The sequence below is a fragment of the Cucumis sativus genome, chromosome 6 (genome assembly GCF_000004075.3).
Source record: "Cucumis sativus cultivar 9930 chromosome 6, Cucumber_9930_V3, whole genome shotgun sequence".
NCBI lineage: Eukaryota > Viridiplantae > Streptophyta > Magnoliopsida > Cucurbitales > Cucurbitaceae > Cucumis > Cucumis sativus.
The window spans coordinates 21,995,938-22,021,552 of NC_026660.2; the positions used below are offsets into that span (position 1 = coordinate 21,995,938).

General features: G+C 33.0%; 2 protein-coding genes across 3 annotated transcripts; one reads left to right on the top strand and one right to left on the bottom strand.

The window, feature by feature from the left end:
- Window positions 1-7,109: 7,109 nt before the first annotated feature.
- On the top strand, window positions 7,110-9,112 carry LOC101204122 (protein FAF-like, chloroplastic). Its single transcript, XM_004140219.3, has one exon. It carries the CDS (start codon window positions 7,251-7,253, stop codon window positions 8,550-8,552), a length of 1,302 nt encoding a protein of 433 aa, XP_004140267.1. The 5' UTR covers window positions 7,110-7,250; the 3' UTR covers window positions 8,553-9,112.
- Window positions 9,113-11,844: 2,732 nt separating this feature from the next.
- LOC101220980 (serine/threonine-protein phosphatase BSL3) lies at window positions 11,845-25,615 on the bottom strand. 2 transcript variants are annotated; one of them, XM_004140123.3, is made up of 22 exons: window positions 25,446-25,608; window positions 24,726-25,154; window positions 23,912-23,972; window positions 23,753-23,831; window positions 23,575-23,654; window positions 23,404-23,498; window positions 23,035-23,134; window positions 22,601-22,670; window positions 21,897-21,998; window positions 21,714-21,795; window positions 18,505-18,684; window positions 17,165-17,435; window positions 16,820-17,057; window positions 16,535-16,705; window positions 14,481-14,719; window positions 14,292-14,376; window positions 14,102-14,200; window positions 13,817-14,016; window positions 13,599-13,674; window positions 12,869-13,004; window positions 12,655-12,794; window positions 11,845-12,559 (listed from the first exon to the last, which is right to left on the bottom strand). In XM_004140123.3, the coding sequence occupies exons 2-22, from the start codon at window positions 25,144-25,146 to the stop codon at window positions 12,476-12,478; spliced, it is 3,009 nt and encodes a 1,002-aa protein (XP_004140171.1). In that variant the 5' UTR covers window positions 25,147-25,154; window positions 25,446-25,608; the 3' UTR covers window positions 11,845-12,475. The 2 variants fall into 2 exon arrangements, with proteins under 2 accessions (XP_004140171.1, XP_011657594.1); XM_011659292.2 differs by lacking the exons at window positions 11,845-12,559; window positions 12,655-12,794; window positions 12,869-13,004 and having other exon boundaries at window positions 13,618-13,674; window positions 13,747-14,016; window positions 24,726-25,615.

Here is a 25,615-nt window from a genome sequence, read left to right on the forward strand (position 1 = left end):
ATAGTACCAAAAGAGATTTTTCCATTTTCTTTCTTTACTATTTTACAACATATTTTCTACTTTAGTAGTTAATATCATTACTCTCAATAATATTTTTCTCTTTTTAGAATTGTAGGATCATTTTCTTAAATATAAATGGATAAATGATTTAAGTAACCAATTTTTCACATCTTGACAGTTGAGCTAAAATTAAATCTCATTAAGAATTATAAAATGGTTTAAATATTTACATACACATACACATACATACATACATATATATACACAAGCAAAAAAGATTAGGTCAAAAGACGTAGGGTTGAGTTTTGTCCTTTTGCATGCCCCATTACGTCGTCGCTTTAACTTTATGCAAAATCAATTTTCTAATATTAGTAGGACAGTGTTATAGATTTTTTTTTGCTTATTTAAATTTGTGTGCATAAAGCAAAGTTCAGTTTTTTGTCTCTACAAGTGGGAATCATACACAGGACCATATACTCCCTTTTCCCTATTTTTTTTAATTCTCTCTTTTTTTTAATACCCAGGCATCAATATAGCCTCTTCCTATGTAATTAGGGTTTCCCTTTTATTAATATAATTAAATATTCAAACTCTAACGTGATTTCGTTTACAAATTGAACCGAACATAATTGCTTGAGATTATAAACCATTACAAATAATAATACATTGTAGTTTACATTCTTTGTCTCTTTTACGTTCACTCTCTTTAAACCAAATAGTTTAATGTAAACGAATGTCAAAACTCATTCCATTCAATCAAACTATTATATTTCTTAAAAGGACCATCATCAAGCATTTAAATAACTCACAATCCTCCTCCTTAGTTTGTATACCCAAAGCAGAAAAATCTTGACAAGACTTTGTATTATAGATAATATACATATATTAATTAAAGGTTAAACAAAATTAGTCAACAGTTTGTTGCTTTACAAAGTCCCACTAATCATATATTAATGAATTGAATAGAATATATCAGTCATGAATTATGTTTGCATGCAAAGGAATAAAAAAAGAAATGGAGTAATTTAGGTAAAGTAATTAAAAAGGCTTAATTAAGAGAGGTGATTAAGGATTAGGATAATGATAGTGCAATCCACAAACGCCCATTGCTGATTGCTTATATGCTGCCCATTGCAGCAAAGCCACACGCTTGCACTTTCTTTTTTCCTTTCTCTTTTTAAATATATATTTGCACATATTCTTCCAATAATACCCCATTTGGCCCATCGCATAATTTCCTTTTTCTAAAAAAGATACCAATAAAAATATTTGAGACAAAAATAATGAATATTAATTATTAACCTTTTTCTTTTATTCCTTGAGAAGTTTGTTTTATCAATTGGAATGTGAGTCAATTACTTTGAATCAATTCATCCAGTTGTACTGCCTTATTAATATACTTCTTCCTCCAAAACCTAGCACGTATTCCCTTTTGTTATAGGCCTTTTATGTAAACTGAACTGTCGACTCGCTTCTTCTAATTTGATCTCGCTTTTCAAATTATCGTGTGTAAAAATTTCTCAGTCAGTGTACGGTACTAAGTCTACTAAACTCTGATGATTAAACTCTCCATACGAGATTACTTACTCTACGTACCATTTTGATGTCATTGAATGAGACTATAAAGTATCAAACCATGCATTTCTCTAATGATTTCAATTGATCGGCTCAAAACTCGAGGCTTCAATATATTTTCATTCGACAGGTACATTTCTACACATCGGACTCCTAGGTATCATTGAACTTGGACCCGTGGGTGGACTTTGAGTTTTGTCAAAGGGTAGCCTTCAACCATACTAAATAGAAAAATTAACATTACTACAAATAACGAGAGAGCATGATCATTAATGTTTAATTATTTTCTAACCTAAGTTTGAGATTTAATTTATGTAATTAAGTTGACTTAAGAATGGAGAAACTATATATTATTGTAGCTTAATGTAGTGGGGGTGTTTTATAAATTGTAGTTGCATTTTTAATGATGTATATAGATGAAATAATTGTTTATAGAGGGAAACATAGAGAGACAATTAAAAGAAGTGCTTTTGAAATTATTAAAAAGACAAGAAAAAAAAAAAGAAAAAAACTACTTTAATTAATTAAATGTGCAGTGGACCATTTAAGCAAAAAGTTGAATATTTGTGTGTATGATTCATCTAATATGCCTTTTAGCTGCTTGATGTGAAATAGCACTTTACTGTCTAAAATTCGACTTTATATTATATATATATAAACCACATACCGAAAGCCTTTCTTAATATAACTAATTAAGTTTCTAATTAAAATTCTAAACCTAATACTTTTGTTACATCTACATCACCATTTTTAGAATTAATTATATTTTTTAAAAAAATGAGAGAAATGGATATTTAGGTGTTGTAAAATTAATGAAAAGAAAAGAGATTTAATTATGGATGAATGGAAGAGTGGGTTTTGTTAGTTGAGGGAGAGAAAGAGAGAGAGGAGCGTCTTGGTCTGCCACACTTTCTGTCTCACTATCCCTTTGGTTTCCACAAAACTATCTATTCATAATCTTTTTTTTTCCTTTTCTAAATAATTAAAATCCAAAACTAATTTCCATACCCATAGTTAGTCCATACCATTAAGTTTAATTTTTTTTCACAATAATAAAAAATATTAAATATACCCTTTTAATTAAAATGAAACTATCCAACGCACTTTTAAATATTTCACTCAACGTTAACTAAATTTCTTTTGGATTTAGTTTGTGTTTAGTTTATAGGTTATAAAATGTTATATATTAAGTTTCTTATATATTAAAATGTTATCCATTTTTTAGTTTTTATAAAAGAAAAAAGAATTTTTTTAACATTTTTAAATGGTTAAATTGATTGAAATCAACCTCAAAATTAAACGCTAAAAATGCAACATTTTTTAATTCACGAATCAAATGTAAACTAAAATCCAAAATCTTTTTTCAATATAAAATATGTTCTTCTTTTCTAATTTTTTTTGTTGGTGAAAAGTTGTTCAATACATACTTAATTTAAGAGATTTTTTAAAAATAATAAAAAATTAAACTATTTACACTCTTAAAAAAACCACTAAAAACAAAAATACATATATATAAACCAAAGTTGAATATCACATTAAAAACTTTTAAACAACTACGACATTAAACAAACAAAATCTAATTAAAACTTCAATGATAAAACTTGTAACTTGTTTTTTTATTATTATATTATTTCAATAGAATAAAAATTTTACGTTGAGATTAATTAGTTGAGTGTCATCTAACATCGTAGAGGTCAGATATTCAATTCTCACTCATAACTATACTAATTTTTTTAAAAGAAAAGAATCGCAATCGTTCGAATAATTTAAAGTTAATATTAAAATATAAAACAAGTAGTAAAATTTATTCATAGAAAGAGATAATTATAATTTATAAACTATATTTATGTAACACTTAGAATACCGAGACACACTCTTATAATATTTAATTTGTTACATTTTCATAAATAAAATAAGGAGAGTATATGAAGAAAAAGGGTAAAGTGGATAAGAATTATAATGGATGATGAAGTTATATATGAAACTTTATATTATATTTCTTTTGTATGCATGAACCCATGAATGTAATAGGACGCATTTAATTTTACTATCCATCATGGATGCTTACAATCACATTAACCAATAAAGTCATTATACATCCTCTTCCCCCCTCCAACCCAAATCCCAATCTCACTCTTCCACACATTAATAAACCATACTTTTTATTTTTTCCATTTTTAATAAATCTATTTTGTTTTCTTTTTTCTTCAAATTATATATTACTTTCAATTTGATAGGAATGATGGTCAATGGAGCTTAATTGAACTTGGGATACAAATCATTTTAGTTTTGAATATAGTAACGTGTTTCAAGGGTAATCTATTTTAGATTTGAAAGAAAATAGTAAACACTGTAGATTTTTTTAAAAAAATGATGAATGGAAAATAGTAAACCTACAACAAATATCAAAAATTGTAGTAAATTAGACGATTTTGAAACAGTGTTGTCTGTAGCTAATAGGAGAGTATTAGTAGTATTTGTTTAAAAATATGTGGTTATTATAGTTTTGTAAAATGCCTCTTAAATGATTTAAGGTTTGAAACTCTACCTCTCGACTCTCAACTCTCTCATGTCGTTACTAGAGTTCAGCATGTGATTATAGAAGGTGAAAGATCGAACCCATTGACTTTTCATACATGGTAATAAATGTGTTTATTCCTTAAAGTAGGCTCGAATTATGAAAAAGTAATTACACAGCAACTAATTATTTTAGTAATTCTGTATAATGATCAAATATATTGAATAAAGGTTCACGATTTTTATTAATTCAAGTAGATCGCTAGAGTCATGTATGGACGTATGATAGGTCAATTATAATAATATTAAAAATATAGTGAAAATATACAATAAACAACTCATAAATATCAATAAAAAAATAATAATCATATATAATATATTTCACTAACACATACATACATATATATCAGTTGCGTTATAATTGTTTAAGACGACTAGTCATAGAATTCAGAAATAGTTTTATATTAGTATGTTTTAGACTTTTTAAGTATCATCATCAATTTTGTTTAATGCTTAAGAAATTAATAGCGAAAGTCAAAACATGAGTTTGAAAATTATGAATTTTGTAATTATACAAAAAGAGTTTTCTTATAGAAAATAAAATAAAAATAAAAATGAAAAGGTATAATATGTTGTTTGAAAATCAAAAGGTGAGTTTCTTTCCCTAAAAAATTCAACAAAGTAGAAATTTGCTTTTCTCCTTCCCTTTTCCATGAAAAATCGTATTCATATAGAAATGGAAAGGTAAATTTGACCTTTTGTTTTATAATTAACATTTTTAAATTAAAAAATTAAACAAATTCAAATCTATTTCAAAATATAAAATATCAACAAATGTCATGAAATCAAATGTTTATAAAGAGAGGAAAACAATTTGAATAGATTGTAAATTTATTGTGTTCAATAAGAGTTTGTCAAAACCAGTCTAACTCAATTGATAAGTATATATAATAATCGCATTGTTTCGAATCGAATCTTTCACCCACAGTTATTTCAAACAAAAGTAATATATAATCATTATTAAATTATATTATCTTTTTAAATATTAATTTTCATTTTTCTCAATTGTTAAAAATAAAGTGTTATTATATTGAATAATTGTCTCAAAATTATTTTATTTATAACTCGACCATATTAAAATAACAAATTATATAATTAAAATTATACATCTAAACTAGTTAAACTATATTCATATATCGGCATTTGCCAACCAATTATAAGATTGGATTTTTGTTAGGCTCGTGTTTAATTATGATTTCTAAAAAATATAAACCCTAGATATTCCAACTATATAGTTTAGCAGCAGTATTAATTATATGATTAGTAGGTTCATCATTTTTTCAAATGATATTTTTTATATATGAAAAAATATTCATTATAGCTAAGAAGCATCAACATTATTATAATAATAATTATTGTAATTAATTATATAGTTACGATAATACTAACGTGTGATAATTTTAAAAATAATGTGAGACTTTTGTCGTTAGTCTATCGATAATATATTTTTATTTTTATTTTTTAAATTAATGTTATATCTACGTTAATATTTTAAATTTAATTGTTTTATTTGAACTAGCCGAACATAACAATTGAATTTGTTGGATTGTGTATGGGCTTAATTATATGAGTTTGGTTGTCATTAGCAAACTCCTTAATTAATAAATTTATCAACCACTAATTATTTGTGTTAGTGATATTGGATAATTAACAATTTTCTTCTTTTGGCTTAATTATTTTTTTAAAAATTATGTAACTTTGTTTCTAGAAAAATCTTAAATCAATATGTATATGGAGAATTCAATACTAAAAAGACAAAGTGCTGAGATGGTCAGTTTTCAACATTTTTTTTAATTTTTTTTTTTGTTTATAGCTAATGAATTGTTTACAAATATGTAAAATAATTATTAACATTGGTAAATTAGGACTATTTTTAAAAAATGAATTAAAATATAAAAAAATACCATTATTACGATAAACTTTTTTTTTTACCTATCTTTATCTTGATCTTCCATACACACACACACATATATATAAAGTGATATAAAAGATAATAATCACATTGCAACAATAGCTAATTCTATAATTTGGCAAAGAATGTTATGAATGAATAAACGTTAATCTTCATTTTTATCAAGTTATATTAAACTTAAACAAAATAATTAAATGAACAGTTTCAATCAGTTTAGTTTCCTTAATTATATTTTTGTTGGAGACATGTTGATTGTTTTTGTAAGTATCATTAATATTATTATTGCATGTTCTTAGGCCATTTTCTTAGTGTACTTTCGGTGGGTTCTTTTTTTTCTTAAAAAACAACAACTCGATCTTGAACGTATACAATCTCAAACAATATATTGACATAGCTAGTCAACAAAAACTATATCTATTGACTATCGTGTGTATGATTTGTTGCATGTTAAATGACCTTACAAAAATTTTCTTAGTTTATATAAATAATCTATAAATGAGAATGATGTATACCTAAATTAGACAAAATAATTAACAACAAGGTTTTGAATTCAAATATTTTTTAGTTTAAGTCTAAGAATAAATAAATAAATACAATGTGTGTAAGCTTTACTAAAATACTAATACAATTGATTGAGAAGAGAAAATAGTAATGACAACTTCTAATAAAAATGGTTCCGCCAAATAATGATTATAACTAGTTAAGACATATAAGAAGAGTAGGGTTTTAGAAGTTTGATTCTTTTAGTTTTAATTTAGATTTGTAATTAATGTAAGAAAAAAATAAATAAATTGAAACAAGATTTAAAATATCGATATGGACAAATGTATCAACGTCTCAATTTAAGTTTGATTGTATATTTCAAAACAACAATTCATCGTTTGTTTTGATATCGAATACATGAAAACGTGAAAATATGAAAGAAAGAATGAGTTTGGGAGTCGATAGATGGATAAAGCAAATGGAAAGAAAAGAGTATTTAATAGTTGTGGATGTGGGTCCGAGGGGACATGGTTCCGTTTTGCAATTCCTACAAATACCGTCTCCCCCTTCCCCATCTCTTTGCTAAGCCCTCTTAAGCTTCAGCCTCATTCCTGTTTTTTCAATTCCCAAAAACAAAAAAAACAAACACACCTAAAACCCTTCTGTTTTTCATAATCCCTCTTTCTTCACTCTCTTTTCCATTATGAAAACTCTTCACAACTACAATTCCCTTCAAAAACAAGGCATTCTCACCATTCTCCCTTCCTCCGATCACCATTACCCTTCACTTCCTCCCCCTTCCTTGAGGAGAACTCTTTCCGCCGATATGTCTTCCACCAAATGGTGTTCCCCCATCAAAAAGATTCCTTCTTCCCAAGCATTCCATGACAACAGCAACAACAACAAGATTGACTCTTCAAAACATGGGGTTCATGATTCTGTTCCTTGGTCTTCAATTCTCCTTCACAACTCTGTTTCTGATGATCCTCCTAAATCGCCGGTTGTTGCTGCTCCTTATGTTCATCCTCTTCTCAAAAAAACTTCTCACTCTCTTAGTGATATCAGTCTTCAGATTTGTACTGAGTCTCTTGGTTCTGAAACCGGCTCTGATGGCTTCTCCTCCTACCCTTCTTCTGAGGATGGAGATTTTGATAGACTCATCACGGAAACGGACTACTCTGAAATCGACACTTTTGAATGGAAGCCTGTCAAATTTTCCCGGAAAAAATCGCCGCCGAGGTCTTTTCCGCCGCCAATTTCTTCTCTTGATTCCCCTGATGGTGTGTCTATCTGCATTCAGTCTCGCCGGGAAGATGGTCGATTGATGCTCGACGCTGTCTCTGTTCCGTCGAGGAAAAACTTTCGTGCTGAACGGAGAGATGGTCGTTTAATTCTCTCTTTGTTTAGAACTCCGGAAAATTTATTGGTTAACGAAGAAGAAGAGTTGGAAGAAATGATTGCTGGGGAGTTTGAGGAAGTGAAAGAATCGGAGATTGTTGAAGTGGGTAATGATGAGAATGTTTTGGAAGTCGAGGAATTGGAAATTCCGATAGAGAAAACTCCGAGATTGTCGAGCTCTGTTATGAATTTCCACCGGTTAACGAATATGATGAAGAAGACTAATGGATTAATCAATCGGAATCCGGCATGGCCAAAAGAAAAAGATGCTTCAGAGACACCAACTACTCCACTCTCCCAATCACTTCCACCGCGTCCGCCGTCGCTCACGGCTGCAACAGCAGGAACTTTTCTGAATGCATACGAATACTACTGGAGATCAAAACCCACCGGAAAATCAGCCGGAATTCAAAACCCAAATGGCCAACAACAAACTCAAATAACCCGTAAACTAATTTCTTCCAACAACCAAATGGCGGATGAGAAACAACAAATTTTAGTTCTGAAAGGAAACAGAGGAGATTATTTAGTTCCATTGTCGAATGGTTGTAAAGTTCCAAGAAGGTCTGTTCTTCTCCGGGAGCCGTGTTGCATTGCCACCACCTAAACCACCATCAACGTTCACCGGAAAAACCCCTATCCAAATCCTCCATACATATTAATTCTGAAAATTGTTAAATCTCAGCCATTTCTTTACCTATTCACTCAAAAAAAAGCAATAACAGAGAGGCTATCGAAGAAGACGATAGAAAATTATCTCAAATTATTAGCAAAATTTTACAAAATTAGAGAAATCAAAGTGGGAAAAAACAGAAAATGACCCAAAAAAGAGCAAAGAAAAAAAAAGGAAAAAAAAAAAAAAGTGTACATTATGATTTGATTTTTAAGTTTGTGAGATGTCTCAAAGCTGAACTAAATCATAGGCTGATCTTTGACCCAGTGGACTGTCCTCTTGTCTGTCCCATACATTTTTATGGGTTTTTTTTCTTTTCTTTCTAATAACTCTTTCTTTCTTTTTTGCCTTTGGTTATGATGATCTAACCAATGGGGTTTAATTATGAGTCAAGTCTGTATCAATTGGTCTTCCATTTTTGCAACATCATAATCCAACACTGATTATGGGGTTGCTTTACTTTCCTATACTAAGGTTTTTCCCTTTTGAATTCATCCTTTTTTTTCTTTACCAATTTTTATTATATTAATGCAAATAAATATCTATAAACTACCAATTCTATTTTCCTTCCAAATAATTACATTAATTTTAACCTAAATATAATTATAATAGTAATGTATGAATTACCCATTTGAAAATTTGAATTTAATTTCTCGCTCCAAAAAAGAAATTCATCTTGTATTTTTATCAAGTTCAAAATGGATTCAAAATGATTAAGAAGAATGTTATTAAAATTTAAAAGAAAGAAAATATTTGAAGTTGAAAGAGATTAAAGAAAAATATGAAAGTGAAATTGTTGAAAATGGGCACTTAATAATGACTCAAAAATATGAAAAGATAATGCTTTTGTTTATTTAATGAGTTGAGCACTCCAAATTTGAAAAAATGGACAGAAAACTCAACAAAATCAAATTTGATTTCAACTTTTAAGAATTTTACTGAATTGTTTCATTTTAATTATTGTTAATCAAATTCCTTTTTAGTCTCTTTTTTAATACAAAAAATTGTCTAATCAATGAAAACAAACGTGAAGAAAAAACAATCATTTATACCCCTAAACTAAGCAAATTAAAGTTGATTATATCTCTTGACTAATAATTTGTATGATATAAAATCCTAAACTTTTCTTTTCTTAGAAGAAAATTCACAAGAAAAAAACCCCTAAAGTTTGTATTTGATTGAATTAAAAGACTAAAATAATGATATGGAAATACTACAACCGTTTATTCATCAATTATGGTCAAATTATTGTGTCAATCCATTTAAATAAAGATAATATGAAAATTCTATCAATTGATAGAAATTTTTTGGCTAGTTACAAATTGAATACAGTCATTAATTCAAAATTAATTCATACACGTCCCCACAATTTCAAATATTGTTATAAATCATACAACTTACAAAATTGAATTCTCCTATATATCTCATTTCTTATAGAACTTAACTTATTTCATACATACCATATAATAAACTCGTTTCATATAATCACCTCAAAATCTATCAATCATAAGTTGAGTTGTGTCGTGTATAATCTTGTTCTCATAACCAATTTTGATTCGACGTTGAATATTTGAAACGGTAAAAAATAATCATTATTATTGTAAATGGATAATATATATAATATAAACGTTGTATGGTATTTTTAGTTTCAATCCCTTTCCAAACATTCGTCCAAAGTTTGACATAAAGTATAGTTTTGCCATTTTAACTTATCCTCATCTTTGATTTCTTGTGAGTCTATAAGTAGGAAAGAAACAAAGGACATTGGTATAGGCTCTTTAGTATTAAAGTATCTATCTATTTAAGAACCCACCCTCAAGTTTCTTCATGTCTAATGTTGGCAATGACCCACAATTTAGTCCCATTATTGTATGAAACTCCCTTATTCCAAGGTGTACTATATTTCTCTCAAAATCATCTTCTTTTGTTATTATGCTGCATTGCCTTCGCGTAATAAGGTATAGGTACGGACTTGAAAATTTTGTTATTTTAAGTTCTAAGAAAGTATCACAAGATTGTTCTTTAATTCTTTCTATTCTTTCATCACTCATTCTTCTTTCTATATTACTTAATACATCAAACCTAGCGTAAATATTCAGCTTTTGTATCATAGACCATTTATCTCGCTTTAAAAGCAAAGGTGCAATATGCAAAAGTATAGATATAATCGTATTTCAATGTATAATACTAATATATTATTATATCGTATATCGCACACTATGTTCGTATATATTGAGGTATACCTCATACACATCATCTTTTTTGGGTTCGTTTCTAAATACCCTATTTGATCTTTTTACTGCAAAATTCTTCTCAGATTTAGCTTTATGAACAAGGAAAATAAGAGAAAATACCATAAGGTTTTGTTTGTGCTTTCTTTTTTTAAAAAATACCTCAAATCTTTTTTTTTTCTTTCGTTTTCTCTTGTCATTTTTTATACCTTCTTCGTTCTCCTCTTCCCTTCTCTAATCGCTAAGATATATAAGTTATAGCCAAAAGAGAGAGAATGATAAGCTAATCGATCTTAGAAAATATTATAACAAGGTTGTATGTATTAATAATATTGAGTGTGTGTTAATACATTAGTTTGAGTTTAAAACACAAAAGTAAAGACAACTTAAGAATTTGGCTGAATTTTGAGAAGAATTAGTAGGAGGGAAAATATAGATCAAAATTAGTTGATCTTTTTTATATTCAAATTAGTCTATTTGATGTGATAACTTATGAAAGGTTTTCGGTGATTGAAAATGATAATGCTTTGACTGTCCTTTTTATCTTTGGCCACTCATCTTTTTACTGAGTAGGAAGAAGAGATTTGGATTTTTGAAACTTCGTGAAATTTGGTGGGATTTTAAGCATTAACTCAAAAAAATTTGGTTTATGTTCAATTGTTGAGAAATTAATGCAAGAATTTGACACAGGAGAAAAACAAAGGTGTATGAAAGTTAAGAGGTTTTCTAATTGTTTCTTCTTGCTAATTCTTTAAAGTCTAGAAAACGAGATACTAATAGAGTAACTGTTTTCATTTATTCTGTATCATATATATGTATTTGTTCAGTGAGGATCCTCAAACGAAGGCATTTGTATGATACTCGCTTGCACATATATTATAAAAACTTGAGTCTAACTTAACATGTTTCTACATTAACATTTTTCCAAACTTGAACCATTTTAGTTTTTACACGTACATTAAGATGATTAAAGGGGTGGGGGGAAAGAAAAGAAAGAAAAAAAAAAATTATAATGGCATTCACTACTCAAAACTTGGTAACTCTCTTGACATGACAAAGTTGAAAAAGTATGTTTCTTTCTCCACACAATTACATTGTACAAAGAAACAAAGCAACAACCTCTATGATACAAATAGACGTTTTTACTTTCACTACCAAATCACACCCCACCATCATATCTTCAAGTCCACTAAAAATGGGGAAAATAATAGACACCAAGGAACAAAAATTGTAAAACTACCATTGGAGAATGGTAAAATACCTATAGGACCAAAAAAGAAAAAATTAATAACAACAAAGAACATCTACCACCTGTGCTTGTGACCCAATATTGAATGATACAAGGGTCGACTCGACATCTTGTAGTTGTAGCGCGCATCAAACATTCTAAACATCACTGCCACCAGCAACCTGATTCTTGAATCTATACAATCCATTTGGTGGCTTATTGAAGGTGTGTGAATATTGGAACTCCAGCCTTCGTATATCCATTGGAACAACTATCACAAAGTTCTGGTACTCGGTGAAGGAGGGGCGTGTGTTCTATACATTACACCAGAACTGCCATAGTGGTAGTAGCATGAGGGCTAGACTTGATATAAATTAAGCGACGTGTCAAGCAATGTGCTATATCCATGCAAGAGAACCCCGGTCGTTGGTTACTTGAGGACGGCCTCTAGTTGGCGTTGGAGGTCTATTGGCGTTCAGCTCCTGAATTCATAGAGTACCAATAGAATGGAATCAGTATTGACAACATACAAACAAAGGGGAAGAGAAATCATTATGAATGAATAGATCCGCAGCACCTGCATCCACGTATCTTCTAAATGACGTTCGGGTGATGCCTCTGGGGAAGTCATTGCAGGTGGTAAAGGGTGAATTAGCTTTGGAACAACAACAAGATCTCGACCGAGAACTAAAATAGCTCCAGCATTATTTGCAGTGCCTGTATGCAAGAACCAAAATTATATCAGCGAAGTATTCACAGACCCCAGAAATAAGACCAAGCAAGAAGAATACCGCAGTAATTTGTGGCTGAGAAAAGCGTAATCAAATGCCCTTGAGCAAAACGTTCAAAACCATCCATAACACATTCATGGGCGCGAACTATCAGCTGGAGATCATTATTGTTGCAAAATTCCATGACACGATCAGGCTGCAGTAACAACAATTCCATATGAGCATTTTACCATAGCGGCCAATTCATTCACTGTACTTGAAACGCTATTGAATAAACATTTGTCAGAACAGTGAATGTGCTAACAAGTCAAGGATGATGCATGGAGCTGCTCACGAGCCATTACGCGAAAGGCATATTAGTATATCTTTTAATCAAGGATGAAAGAGAATGTTACATCATATTGATAATTTGATATCAAGTAAAGAAAATTTCCCGAGGCAATACAAAATGCTCCCAACCAAATATAGAGGGCTAGTAATCTCTCTCCCTTTCCCTAAAACTTTCCAAAGCAGAAGCACAAAAATTGTCGTCACTATTCCCCAACGTAAATACCACCACTTCCCTTCGTAGTCCCCTTAATTTCATTAAACCCCATCAACATCGTATTTGTTTTGCATCAAAAGGTCAGTCCTCAACTATTATTTAGATTAGTTTCGTTCATATTAAGAAAGCGTTGATGTTGTCATGATCTTTTTTCCAGAGTTCGCATGTTATTAATGCTGAAAACCAAATGTAATCGGTAATATGCAAAAGACAGTGTGAGCTATCTATGACACATTTAACACTCACCCCAAAAGTGACTAAGCCCGGACCTCTAGCATTTGGCCGCAGTCCTTCCACGCTATCATTTTCTGTAGGGTCGGACCTGTAAAATTTCATATCAATACATGCAATAAGTACATTGGCATGATTACAAGTGTTGAAGAGAACAGCATACCAGATATGTATTAAGATCATTACTCAGCTAGTCAAAAGAGTTGAAAACAACTGCATAGAAATGCACTAACCACAGCAAATCCATGAGGACAATCGAACCAGCTTCCATTGTAATTGGACGTTGAATATTCTCAATCTGCTGTACATGATTTATTGACCGACCAATACCACCATGCATACAAATTATTTTCTTTTCAATTAAAGCTGCTAGAGGAAGCCAGTTAAATAATCGGTTAATCCGATGCCATGCCCAAATTCCATCCCTCTCTCCCTGTTCCGTAAGAAATGAAATGAGTAGCTATAACCATTTTACATGATGAAACATGAAAATATACGGGTGTATACAATAATAATACCATCCGCTCAATACACTCAATCCGGAAGCCAAAAAGAGCATTGATATCAGCAGCTTCATGGTTTCCACGTATCAAATGTACATTCTGCTGATACTCAACCTGCAGTAAAAATGTATAAAAAATCAGCCAATCAAGGAACAGTATGTGATAGATTGATATTTAACTAACACAAAGCACATTCCTCAAGTACCTTTAAAGCAAGTAGAAGGGTAATAGTTTCAAGGCTGTGTTGACCTCTGTCAACATAATCTCCTAAGAAGAGATAATCGATATATCTGACAGTTGTTCATCAAAAGATATTACGGAAATAGACTGAATAAAATATTATTGAAGATTCATATTTGTCTTTATGTATAGAACCAAACAATTCTTTACTTACGCAATATCCCCAGCAGTTGAAGGTGCACCATACTCATCAAATAGGCGCATAAGGTCCCCAAATTGACCGTGTAGATCACCAAATATTTTTATAGGAGCCTTAAGCTGAAGAACGCTAGGTTCACTTGAAAATATTTTCTCAGCACTATCACAAAGATCGGCTATTTCATTGCAGTCTAAGAAAAATTGTCTGCGAACAGGAGGCTTCCAACCACGAGGCTTTAGAAGATGTGCGATCACCTGAAAAGATAAAAAAAGAAAGCATGCTATATCAAACCAAAAAAAATAACGGGAATCAAAGAAAAAAATGCATAGTGAAACGCTAGCAATTAAGTGAAAGTATCATCTGCCTCCTTCAATTAACGGCCAGCTTCAGGGTTTTGTTGAAAGGAGACGAGGCATGGCCTCAAACAGTATGAAGTGTAAGCGATGGATTTAAATTAAAAATAAATGCACAAAATCATTATTAATTACGCAAGAGATATGAAAAGGATAGAAATCTCATGTATCAAATATAATATAAATTTGTTCAAGGTCATTCTCATCATCGTTATTGTTATCATTTATTTAATATGGGCTTTCTCTAATTTATCATCAAAGAATTTTAATCCTGGGTGATAACGTAGTAAGCAAAATGAGATTCTTTTTATTAAATACATAAGTAAACTAAATAATAATAATAAATAAATAAAAGAAAAAGAAGAAAATTGCAACCAATGTCATTCCCTTACATTGTGCATAAAGACTAAATTTGCACCCCTAAGTCTGCATTGCAAGGCCTTATAAAATATTGCTTTAAATTGACCAAAATATCCACACTGAAAACTAATATGTTACATCTAAGAAGGAAATGGGCTTGAAGCAAAGTAGTCCTGTGGAAGAGAGGAATGATTGTGCCAAAAGGAAAATGTTGTTGGACAAAGAAACTAGAGTAATCTCTGGAGGGGGGAGAAACAATGACATATACTCGGATTCAAAACAAGTTTTTTCATTACCCATTCTGCGTCATTCCAGAGACCTCTAACACTACTCTTAGGAAACCAGAAAAAGTTGACTGTGATAAGAAGATCATTATAAAAGGAAGGAGGTTGAGATAATGGACTTCATCCATCCAGTTGGTGACCTGGCAATTGGCAAAGCTTTCATCAAGGAGAATGAGACAATGGAAAAAGATTGCGCAACATCCTAGAGAACTTGGGGTAATGGGTGATACTGGAGCCTGATTTCTGCGGAAGACAATCTTTGGTTGAGAAGGTAAACTGTTGCAGCAACTAAAAAATATTGATAGATTGCAAATCCTCTAGACTAGACATATTCACAAACAATTATTTGAAAAATGTTTTGAAACATGTTCAAGCTGAATTTTGATCTGTTCCAATTGGAAGGGACATCTAAATGATTCCTTAATAGAGGATTTTATTTGCTTCGATACAATGCTGACTCTGAGAGCAGTTGGGCAGTGGAGGAATAGAAGAGAGCTCAAACATAAGACATGGTCAGGTGGGAGTTGTTCCTAACAGTCATGAAAAGAAAATAATTTGGAAATTGAAGGCTGATGTGGATAAAGGGGTGTACCTACTAAACCAAATTCTCTATAAAACTTACTAGAAAGGTAGTTGCATCAAAAGAGGTTCAGAGAAGAGACCCTTCCTCCCCTTTTCTCTTGGGATATTGACAGATATGTTGGGTCGATTGAGTAGGATGGTGGATAGACGGGATTCCAAGTTTGAAGGAAAGGCTTTTACAATCTAAAGATAAAAATTGACATTTCGTTATTTTGTAGAAGTGAGCAATTGACGACCTAATTAAAATTCTGGAAGGCTTCCTAAATTGTCATGTTTAAAGATAAATTTAGGGAAACAAGTGGCACAAAAAATTCACATATCAGAGTAGAATTCACCATAAACTTATACCAAAGCTCTTTTACAAGTTATCGCAGATATGCTTGGAAGATACTTTATGCATCATTGTGGGTATAAATATAACGAACATTCAACACAATAATTTTGCACAACTTTCATAGGACTAAATAATAATGAACTAATCCTTGAATACCTTCTTGGGCACACTGTTGATGGACATCTGACGATCTAATAGTTTCCTTGCTGCAGTTGCATTCTCAGGAGTCCCATAGCTTACCCTCCGACCTTCATTTTCAAACTGATCAATTGAAAGTTGCCTGACCATGCCACCTAGAGCTCCACCAGTCTCAGCAGCAACAACCACCTGATAGTGCAAATGTACATAGCACAGCACTTTTAGTACACAGCCACCTTTCTATTAATATATATGTGCATATATAAGCGCCAAACATCCTTAGTAGTTATAATATATACTAACAGCTCTATGATGCAGCCTAACTCCAGCAGGAGCAATGCTATTTGATCCAGTAGAATCAGGCTTTATCAAGCTAGAAATCTGTTTCCCACTTGGAGTAGCCTCTGCCCCTCGATCCCTATCAGGAAGCTCAACTTCCCCATTGACTTGTCTTGCCTTAGCTGCAGCAAATGTAGCACTGATAGCCTCAGCTTCTGCTGCTGATGCCTCAACCAAATATTCAACACCTTTACTCATTCGCCTGCACAGTATTATTGTAGATTCAGTTCCAGGATTCTGATTAACGACATTTCAATACAAGTTGAGAAATACGAATTGAGAATCTAGTCTAAGGGAAATTTTACTAACCGTTGGCCTTGAAGCATCGCATTTTCAGTGCTTATATCAGTGTACATGTCACCATTCACAGGAGGAGCAACAGGATTTCCCAGCACCACTGAACCATCAGGAGCAGCTTCTGGCATCGTTTGTCTAGCTCTTTCATCAGTGAACCCATATCTGGGTGGTAATCGTCCAGGTTGAACAGATGCAGCAGCTGCTGCTGCTGCATGTGAAGCTGCACTTGTTGTTTCAGCAGCAGCCATATCTTCAGCAACTAGAAGGTCATCTAACAAAACACCTGCAGGATATGTGAAAAAATATTATCGCACCATGTATTATGAATTCTGAGGTACAGATGCTCTGTGAAATCTCATGAACAAAATACTGATCAGCATGATAAGTTCTGCCCTTCGGACAGTCAGAAGTCTACTGTTTCTATGGACAAGATTTAGACACGGCAAATATTAAGAAGATAAACACTTTTTTAGAATAGCACACTCCTAAAAAAAATTTTAACACAGCTATAATCTCATCAATCATCTCAGCATCATTGAATACACAACATATCAACTCATAATGATGCATTTTCCCAGATTATCTAAAGTAGCTAATAAGATCATGTCTCCCATTGGAGTTACAGCAAACCTACTCTGCCCACTATGATTCATCAAAATTAAACTGTAATCCACTGTGAAAAAATGCACAGCCAGAAGATAATCGAACTAAGATTTCCATATACATGAAAAATGTAAAATATTAAAGTTCAGGTAAGGAAGATCCCTGATTTTTTTTTGGGGGGGGGGGGGGTGGGGTGGGGGAAAAAGCAACAATTTCCATTGAGAAAAAAATGAAAGGATACACTGACAAACAAAAATAACAAACCAACAAAAAAGGGAAATTCCCTTTACAACAAGGGGCTCTAACTATGCATAATCATGGTGATACAATAATTACAAAAATCTTGAGATTGAAGCCACAAAGAAATATGAAAACGAACAAGGAACCAAACATCCAAAGGTCACTGATAGCATTTTTTTCCTCACTACAGCATTATTAAGAGGCTTTATATTTTAACGGATGTATTCTACTTCTTTAATAGAATATAAAGGAAGTATTCTACTTTAACAAATTTTGTCAGAGGAAAGTGGAATTCATTGGCAACTTGGGGCCTTAAGTAATCCACCTTATCTTCATTTAAAAACAACAAAGTAAAGGTGTCTCCCCTTGGGTTGCGTCACTACAGTGCTAGTTTCATTATATATTCTTTGGGCATACCATCTGTCTTCCAGAGAAAACCCCTATTTATTATCAATCTGAACAACAAGAATTTGTAATGCAAGTGGATAAATAAAAAGCTTTTGACTCACCACCGCGTAAACCACCATAAATGAAAATTAGGTCACCCACAGCAGCAGCTGCATGCCTGCAACGCCTAGTTAACTCTACGGAAGCATCACCACCTGCTGCATCAGCACTATATCTCCCTGTCCTGGGAGTGGTAACAACAGATTTTATGTCACACCAGACACCAGCTGCAGTATCCAACACTGTAAATAGAGTAATATGAGAACTTTGTAAGACTTCCAGAGGCATGAAATCCTAGGATTAGCAGCCATAAAATAATTGTGTTAACATAAAGACAGAAGCAAAAGCTGTATGCTAGCCGAAGGGCCAACACAATTCCAAAAAAAGAAAAAGAATAAGAAAGAAATTGATGCTAACACCACTTGAAAAGAATACAAACTTCTTTTGTTAAATCAACATTAACCAAATTCTGTTAAGATTTTCATTCAAACGCAATAAGTCAAAGCTGAACAGAAAAATAACCAGAACAATGAAGAAACTCTCCATGAAACATTGTTAACAGATTCAACATCTACGTGAGCCTCCCATTGTCAGTAAATATTTCATGGACCAAATCTTACTTTGGAAAACCAGGGAAAAAAGAGAAAGCAAGAATTCTCGGGAAAATCCCATTATGGGCCTTTGGCAATTATGGAAGGAAATAAACAATAGAGAAGTCAAGGGTTGCTATTTTCTTGGATAAGAAACAATTTCATTAACAAATGAAATATCCACAGAATATAAGGAGATACAAGATGAACCAAACGGCCAAACCCAACGAGAAGAATGTTCAATGTTTTGAAATAGTTGGTCTTGTTTATACTACTCCCAACTAGAGTGCTAACACATCTTTTTGTAAATATGCTTAAGCTTTATAAAAATAGCACTTTTTATAACTTCCAGTTCCTTAGGCCCCTCTTCTGCCTTTTTGGATGTAAATCAGTTATTCTACTTCATGAAAAGTTTTGCTATTGTTGCAAAACCGAAAAAGGATCAGAAGCCTCTGACATCTATTTGTATTAATTCCGGAAAAAAATATATTTTTCTAACAAGACTTTTTATTGAATGATGAGAAAGAAGAAAAATGTTCGAGGATACCATCTCCCAAAGGATGAGAAAGAAAATAATGAATAGGAAAAAAAACTTGAACCCTTGAAATGGAAACACCAATTGAAAATAACTGCTGCAATAAAGAGAATAGAAATGCAAGGACACCAAAAAAGAATAATGACTTTCAAACACCAAGAAGTACAAATATATTGATCAATGATAAAAGCTTCTTTAAACAAAAACTAGAGCAAGCTGAGAAAGCAATGACAAAACTCTATGGGGGTATTTGGGGCGCTAAGTTAGTTATAGTTAGGGAGTTATAATAGTTAGTGTTTGGTGTTTGAGGTTTAAACTACTTTTGTTCCAGTAAGTAATAGCAAACACTATAGTAAAGAAGAAAAGAAACGATGGGTAAAAATGGTAAACATTGTAGCAAAGAAGGTTTTGAAATAGTATTTAGTATACTTAATTGTAGGTTATAAACAGCTGTACAGACCACTATTGTAGTTGGTCCTCCAAACATGCAAATGAGCTATAATAACCCACTTCAACTTCCAGTTGGTGCCCAAACGGCCCATTGAGACAGTGAAGGAAAACATAAATAAATAAACAAAACAACAAGCAAAAATTTTGCTAATACAAAATGTTTCTAATCTATAAGAAAGACCAACAAAAAAACAATGAAAGACCAAAGGAGCAACCAAACTTTCTCTAAAATGAGGTATCCAAAACTGAGGAGCCAATTATGTTCCCTAATACCTCTGTGATTATAACCTTACATCTATCGTAACAAATTGGCCTTGCTTTTTGTAATCTTTCATGGCAATGACTCCCGATTATGATTTCTTAACCTCAATGGAATGAAATTTGAGTGTTTCTCAAAAGAAAAAAAAGAGTAAGGTCATACAAAAGAAGAAGCCCACAAAAACCCTACTAAGAAAGGGGTTCCAACTAAGTAAAATATTGCATATGGCATAATAAAAAAAAAAAAGTTTTCAGAGTCAATGCCCAATGAGAAATATGGAACCTCACCGAAAACCAAACATATGAATGTGACATATCTTCGTAGGATTATAATCTTTCTTATTAAGTCCAAAGGCTTCAAAAAGTCATCTGGAGAAAAATCTTCTATAAATGCTTCAGGGGGGATCCAAAGGTAAAATATCTACATCATGAAAGAGTTTCCTCTTGATGTAGGAAGAATGGGGTTAATTGGGTAATATTCTAAGTTAATTCCTTTTTTACCCCCACATGCAATTAACTTTATAAATGGGAGTCTTTCCTTCTTTTATGAAGCACATTATCATTCTAATAAAAGATTCACAATCTTAATTCTTGAAGGATTACTCCTTGAGGCTACTTAGGCTATATCACCTTTTTCCGTATCCATTATCTTGATAAATGCTGGAATAAATACACGTAAGGTCTTCATTACTTCAGCATAAGTTGCAAAACAATCAAACAAATTTGCGCCTTGATTATAAAGGAAATACTAATAAGACCACCCAAAATGTTCTCCTATTGCTTCAAAAATAGTCTTTCCCAACTTTGTGAAGGTAAATTCTAGATACCAATGCTTTTTATTGGACCACCTTTCGATTTTCAAATGAAACTGCCTCAAGAACTTCCACTTCCCAAGTGTACCCATTCCACTCACAGGTTTTCCATCCTCATTTCTAAGTAAAGATTTGTCAATCATAAACAGAGTGAGAAGAAAAAGGGACTAAGTAAAGCTTTGTCAATCATAAACGGAGGGAGGGAGGGAGGGTTAAGATGAAGTGAGGGGACGCACGCAAAAATGGTGGGAGGAGGCTTATTTCAGGAAAATCAGAAATAAATAAATATAACAACCGTAAATATCCACCTCATTTTTAATCATGTCCACGTTTGTTGGCTTAATAACATATACAAGTATCAACAATCATCCAAACCCCAGAACAGACCAGCACTATGAAAAACAATCCTCACACGTGAAGATGAAGTGATGATAAAACAACCACTCATGATGCTTTGGCCTCTCAACTTGAGCCCCTATGTCATGTACTCTTCCCAACCTAGGTTGATTTATAAAAGCCTCTATTCATGCTAACATATTTTGCAAGGGCAACCCATAACAACAACCTCACAGAATACGTTGAGAAAAGGGGAAGGTTGCTCATTCTCAATAATACTCATTTAGTACCTGCCACACTTGATGAATCTTCTACCATACGCCCACCACCAAGGGCCCCTCCAGATACATGGAGTCGTGCATTAACAAATACCTGAAATAAGAGGAAGTGCAGAAATATTTTTAACATTAAAGGTTGAGAGAGAGAGAGAGAGAGAGAGAACAAGATGAAAAATTAAAAATGGATGGACGCACAGCAGCATGCTGATATCTAGGAGATGGAGAGACACCAGGAGCAATTGCCCATTCCCAACGACCATCTCTGTGTTTAGCAAGTCCATATGCACTTGCTAGTGGCTGCAGGAAATGAAGACAGGTAGTAAGAAGAATATTAGTTCAGCACCAATTTTAAGTGTTTCTAAAATAATATAGCTTTAGCTAAGGTAAAGACTATTTCCCCTTTTCTTCATTTGAAGAACCAAATAGTTAAATGCCACATGAATTCTTTGCAATGACGTGAGTCTTCCAAAACTTGGAATAAATGAAGGCATTCAACGCAAAAGTAAATGTAGCTAAGAAGCTTCATGCTATACTTTATGACCTTGGCTTATTGATTAATTGCACTAGGATATACATTAATTGCATGCATCTGGTCATCTTTAGTAAATAATTATCTTTAATATAATTTTACCAGAGTACTGAATAGTATGGGAATTTCTATCTATTCAAGTGTGTCAATGCATTAATCTCAACCTCATAACATAAATTAATATTCAACTTAAATCTACAGCTTGATTACAAGAGGAGGAATACCATAGAGAGTATGTGATGAACCCTAAAGCAAGCTTTGGCAAAGTGCTAAGGATCTATTCAAGTCAGGATTAAATGAATAACAGCATAAACCATATTGAACCATTAAACAAAGTCAAGTGTGATGCAACAACGACTCTTTTACTCACCACACTATTAGCATCTCTCCCTCCACATAGCAGAAGAAGACCATCAGATCGTGCACTAGCAGTTGCATACCTATTGATATCAGAAGAGTCAAATGATGACTGAAATTCATAAAATTTTGAAAAAGAAAATTGCTTCCACAGGATTTGAACAAAAAAAGCAAATGAAATCCAAATAGGTGAACTCAAATTGTGAAATTTTCTAGTCATAAAAGAGGTGGTTTGTTTGGAATTAGTGAAAGAAGAGTTACTTTCAAATTCTGATCAGAAAAAAAGTAATTATTGGAAAGAAGTAAAAATCGATACTGGGAAGGATAACAAAATTGTGATTGAAGTTATGCCAATACGGCTAAACCACTAAAGCAAATGATAACAAAGAGAAGTAGAGATGTTGCCAAGACAAAAACCACATAAAAAGCCAATAGGAGGAGACTTACATGCACGGAGGTGGACCCTCTCCTTCTGGTTCCAACTTCCGCCATTCGTAAGGTTTAGCAGCAGTGTCTAGTGCCCACACATCAGCCAAAGGCCGCTTGCCTACAACATAGACCAAATTTTATGTTGTGTAAAATAATAAACAAAAAGAACAAAATTGATATTTTCTGAAATAGCAACCATTGGATGCATTAGATGAGCATATTTTTTCTTTTACGAAAACAACTTACATTGAGAAAAAATGAAAGAACACAAGAGCATCCAAAAAAAAACACGCACACAAAAGAAAGAAGCACTCTTTAAAGAAGGGAGTGAGACTCCAACTAGATGAACATATTAAAAATTACAAAAAAAAAAAAAGTATGGCTTACCATCGTTACCACCAATTGCCATGAGGTACCTCTGCCCCACTAGAGCCATCACATGTCCATAACGTGGTCCTGGACCAGGGCCTTGCACAACTACTCTATAGGAAAATAGTCATACGAGGCAATCTTATAAAAACATCCAAAAATGAACAAAGCACATCATCAAAGTCTAACCTATGCCATCGTGGGCGCTGCTGTGTAAGGTCAAGAACATGAAGATCCTCAGCAGACAAGCCAGCTGGTCCAATTCCACCCTGTGTCATAAGAAAGGTAAGAGATTCGTAACGAAGACCTAACAGAACCCTGACCATGCAAATTTTATGAACTTAACCAGAAATTCCACAATGCTGACCTGAATGACTACCATAGTTCCAACAGCAGTTGCCACATGTGCAGCCCTTGGCGTAGGCGGTTCTCCAAGTGGGGTAATTCTGAAGATATTTGATGAGGGAACCAATGTCAGATGAAGACAAGGGGAGCGGAAGGAGATGGGATGAAGACCAGGACTTACCTGGACCACTTATTAGCTAAGACGTCAAAACAATGCACATCAGCAGTGGCACCTGCAAGCCCTGCAACAAAGGAACTACAAAATAAGCATAGTTTACAGCATTAAAAATAAAAATACAAACTTCTGGATCAAAAACCATATGCAGAGTTGTTCTATTAGCTCCCATGAGATCAAACTGCAGCTCACAAAACTGAAGTGATATTAAAGTTGTCTGCTTTGCTGACATAATTTATGATACCAAAAAAAGAGTTTAAACATCTTGAGTTGTACTCGGCCACAATTTTTGAATACTTTGCAAGCAGAATTAGAAAACTTGCACCTCTAGTTCCACTAGATTAAAGTATCTATCACAGACATATACAACAAAACGTAGGCCATAGATGAAAAGAAACAACTTCAGAGCAATACAAACTGTTTTGTACATCAACACAACGAAATTGCAGGAAAAACGGATCTGAAATTCAAATATAATCAGCAACCCTACGTCCTCAATAAAACAGTAGGGTTTAACTTCCCAATTGACTGGTATAATAGCAACTTGGCAAGAAACACATCATTCAGGTTTCAGAAGAAAGCAATTCAAGTAGAAGAGTGTTGCAAACGATAAACTCCTATGGATACATTAATACATTATATCTGGTTGGGTCAAGTGAAACTAGGGTTTTAACCGAACATTAAAAAGAGGCAGTAACTCCCACCAACGCCATCAGCACCAAGAAGAAATGGAAGCTTTCACGATGTAACGCACACCCCATAACCACTCTCCGAAAATAAATTCAACAACTGAAGAGTATAGTTAGCAAAATTAACATACGGATTCCAGCACTTCCAGCTGATGATGGAGTTCCAGAAGCCGCAGAGTTGCCCTCGAGGGCAGTGGCACCACCAAACAATATTAACCTCGGTCCAATATATCCCGGAGTTCCCTCCTCGCCAACAGACCCTACAGCCGTCAAGGTATGCCCACACCGCGGCCCCGGTCCATCTTCCTTCTTATCAATTATCGCGTTTACTACCGAGTACGCAGGCGCCAACCTAGGCCCTACGACCGTGGTCTGCTGCATCTGCACAGTGGTCTGTTGCTGCTGAGGCAACGACATAGACTGCGGCGAAGTTCCACCGCCGGCTTGAGGCTGCTCCCTATCCACTCCAGCAGCAGTAGAAGAAACAGTAGAGTGATTCTGCACCGCCGGATCGTGATCAGGCTCCGGAACCATCGACGAATCAACTTCCATTTAATCAGCTGTTCAATTGAAACCACAAACTTCAAGATCGGATTTAGAATTCCGACGAAACACAATTCCAAACAGGCATTTCGATTCTTCACATAAGTCCAATACCGGACTTTCCAAAGTAGTTCACAACTCAACAATACCCAAAACCCTAACTGAAATCCTCGATTTCCCGATTCTAAAAAAGAACTAAAAAGAAATTCCCAACAAAAAAACACCCACCAGTAGAAAGAAAAACTTCCTTTACTCAAAAAAACAAAAAAAAAAAGAAAAAGAAAAGAAAAAGAAACCAACAAAATTACTTTCTTTTTCTCTTTCTGCTTTATCTCTCTCAAAATGAAGTAGATTCAGTAAGACAATCTTCAAAGCTCCATCAACAACGATCAAACCTTGAAGAAAGAAAAAGAAAAAGAAAAAGAAAAGAAAATTAAAATTCCCTTTTCTCTCTCTAAAAAAAATTGTGTATCATATA

What these genes read in the sequence shown, in the direction of transcription:
- LOC101220980 (XM_004140123.3), bottom strand. Translation starts at nt 25,146, where the DNA reads ATGGAAGTTGATTCGTCGATGGTTCCGGAGCCTGATCACGATCCGGCG. An exon ending in AGATTCATCAAGTGTGGCAG is followed by an intron (nt 18,685 to 21,713) that starts GTACTAAATGAG and finishes CTCTATTTACAG; the next exon opens with TGTTGGATACTGCAGCTGGT. An exon ending in TTATGGTGGTTTACGCGGTG is followed by an intron (nt 17,436 to 18,504) that starts GTGAGTCAAAAG and finishes CATATCCTGCAG; the next exon opens with GTGTTTTGTTAGATGACCTT.
- LOC101204122 (XM_004140219.3), top strand. Translation starts at nt 7,251, where the DNA reads ATGAAAACTCTTCACAACTACAATTCCCTTCAAAAACAAGGCATTCTC.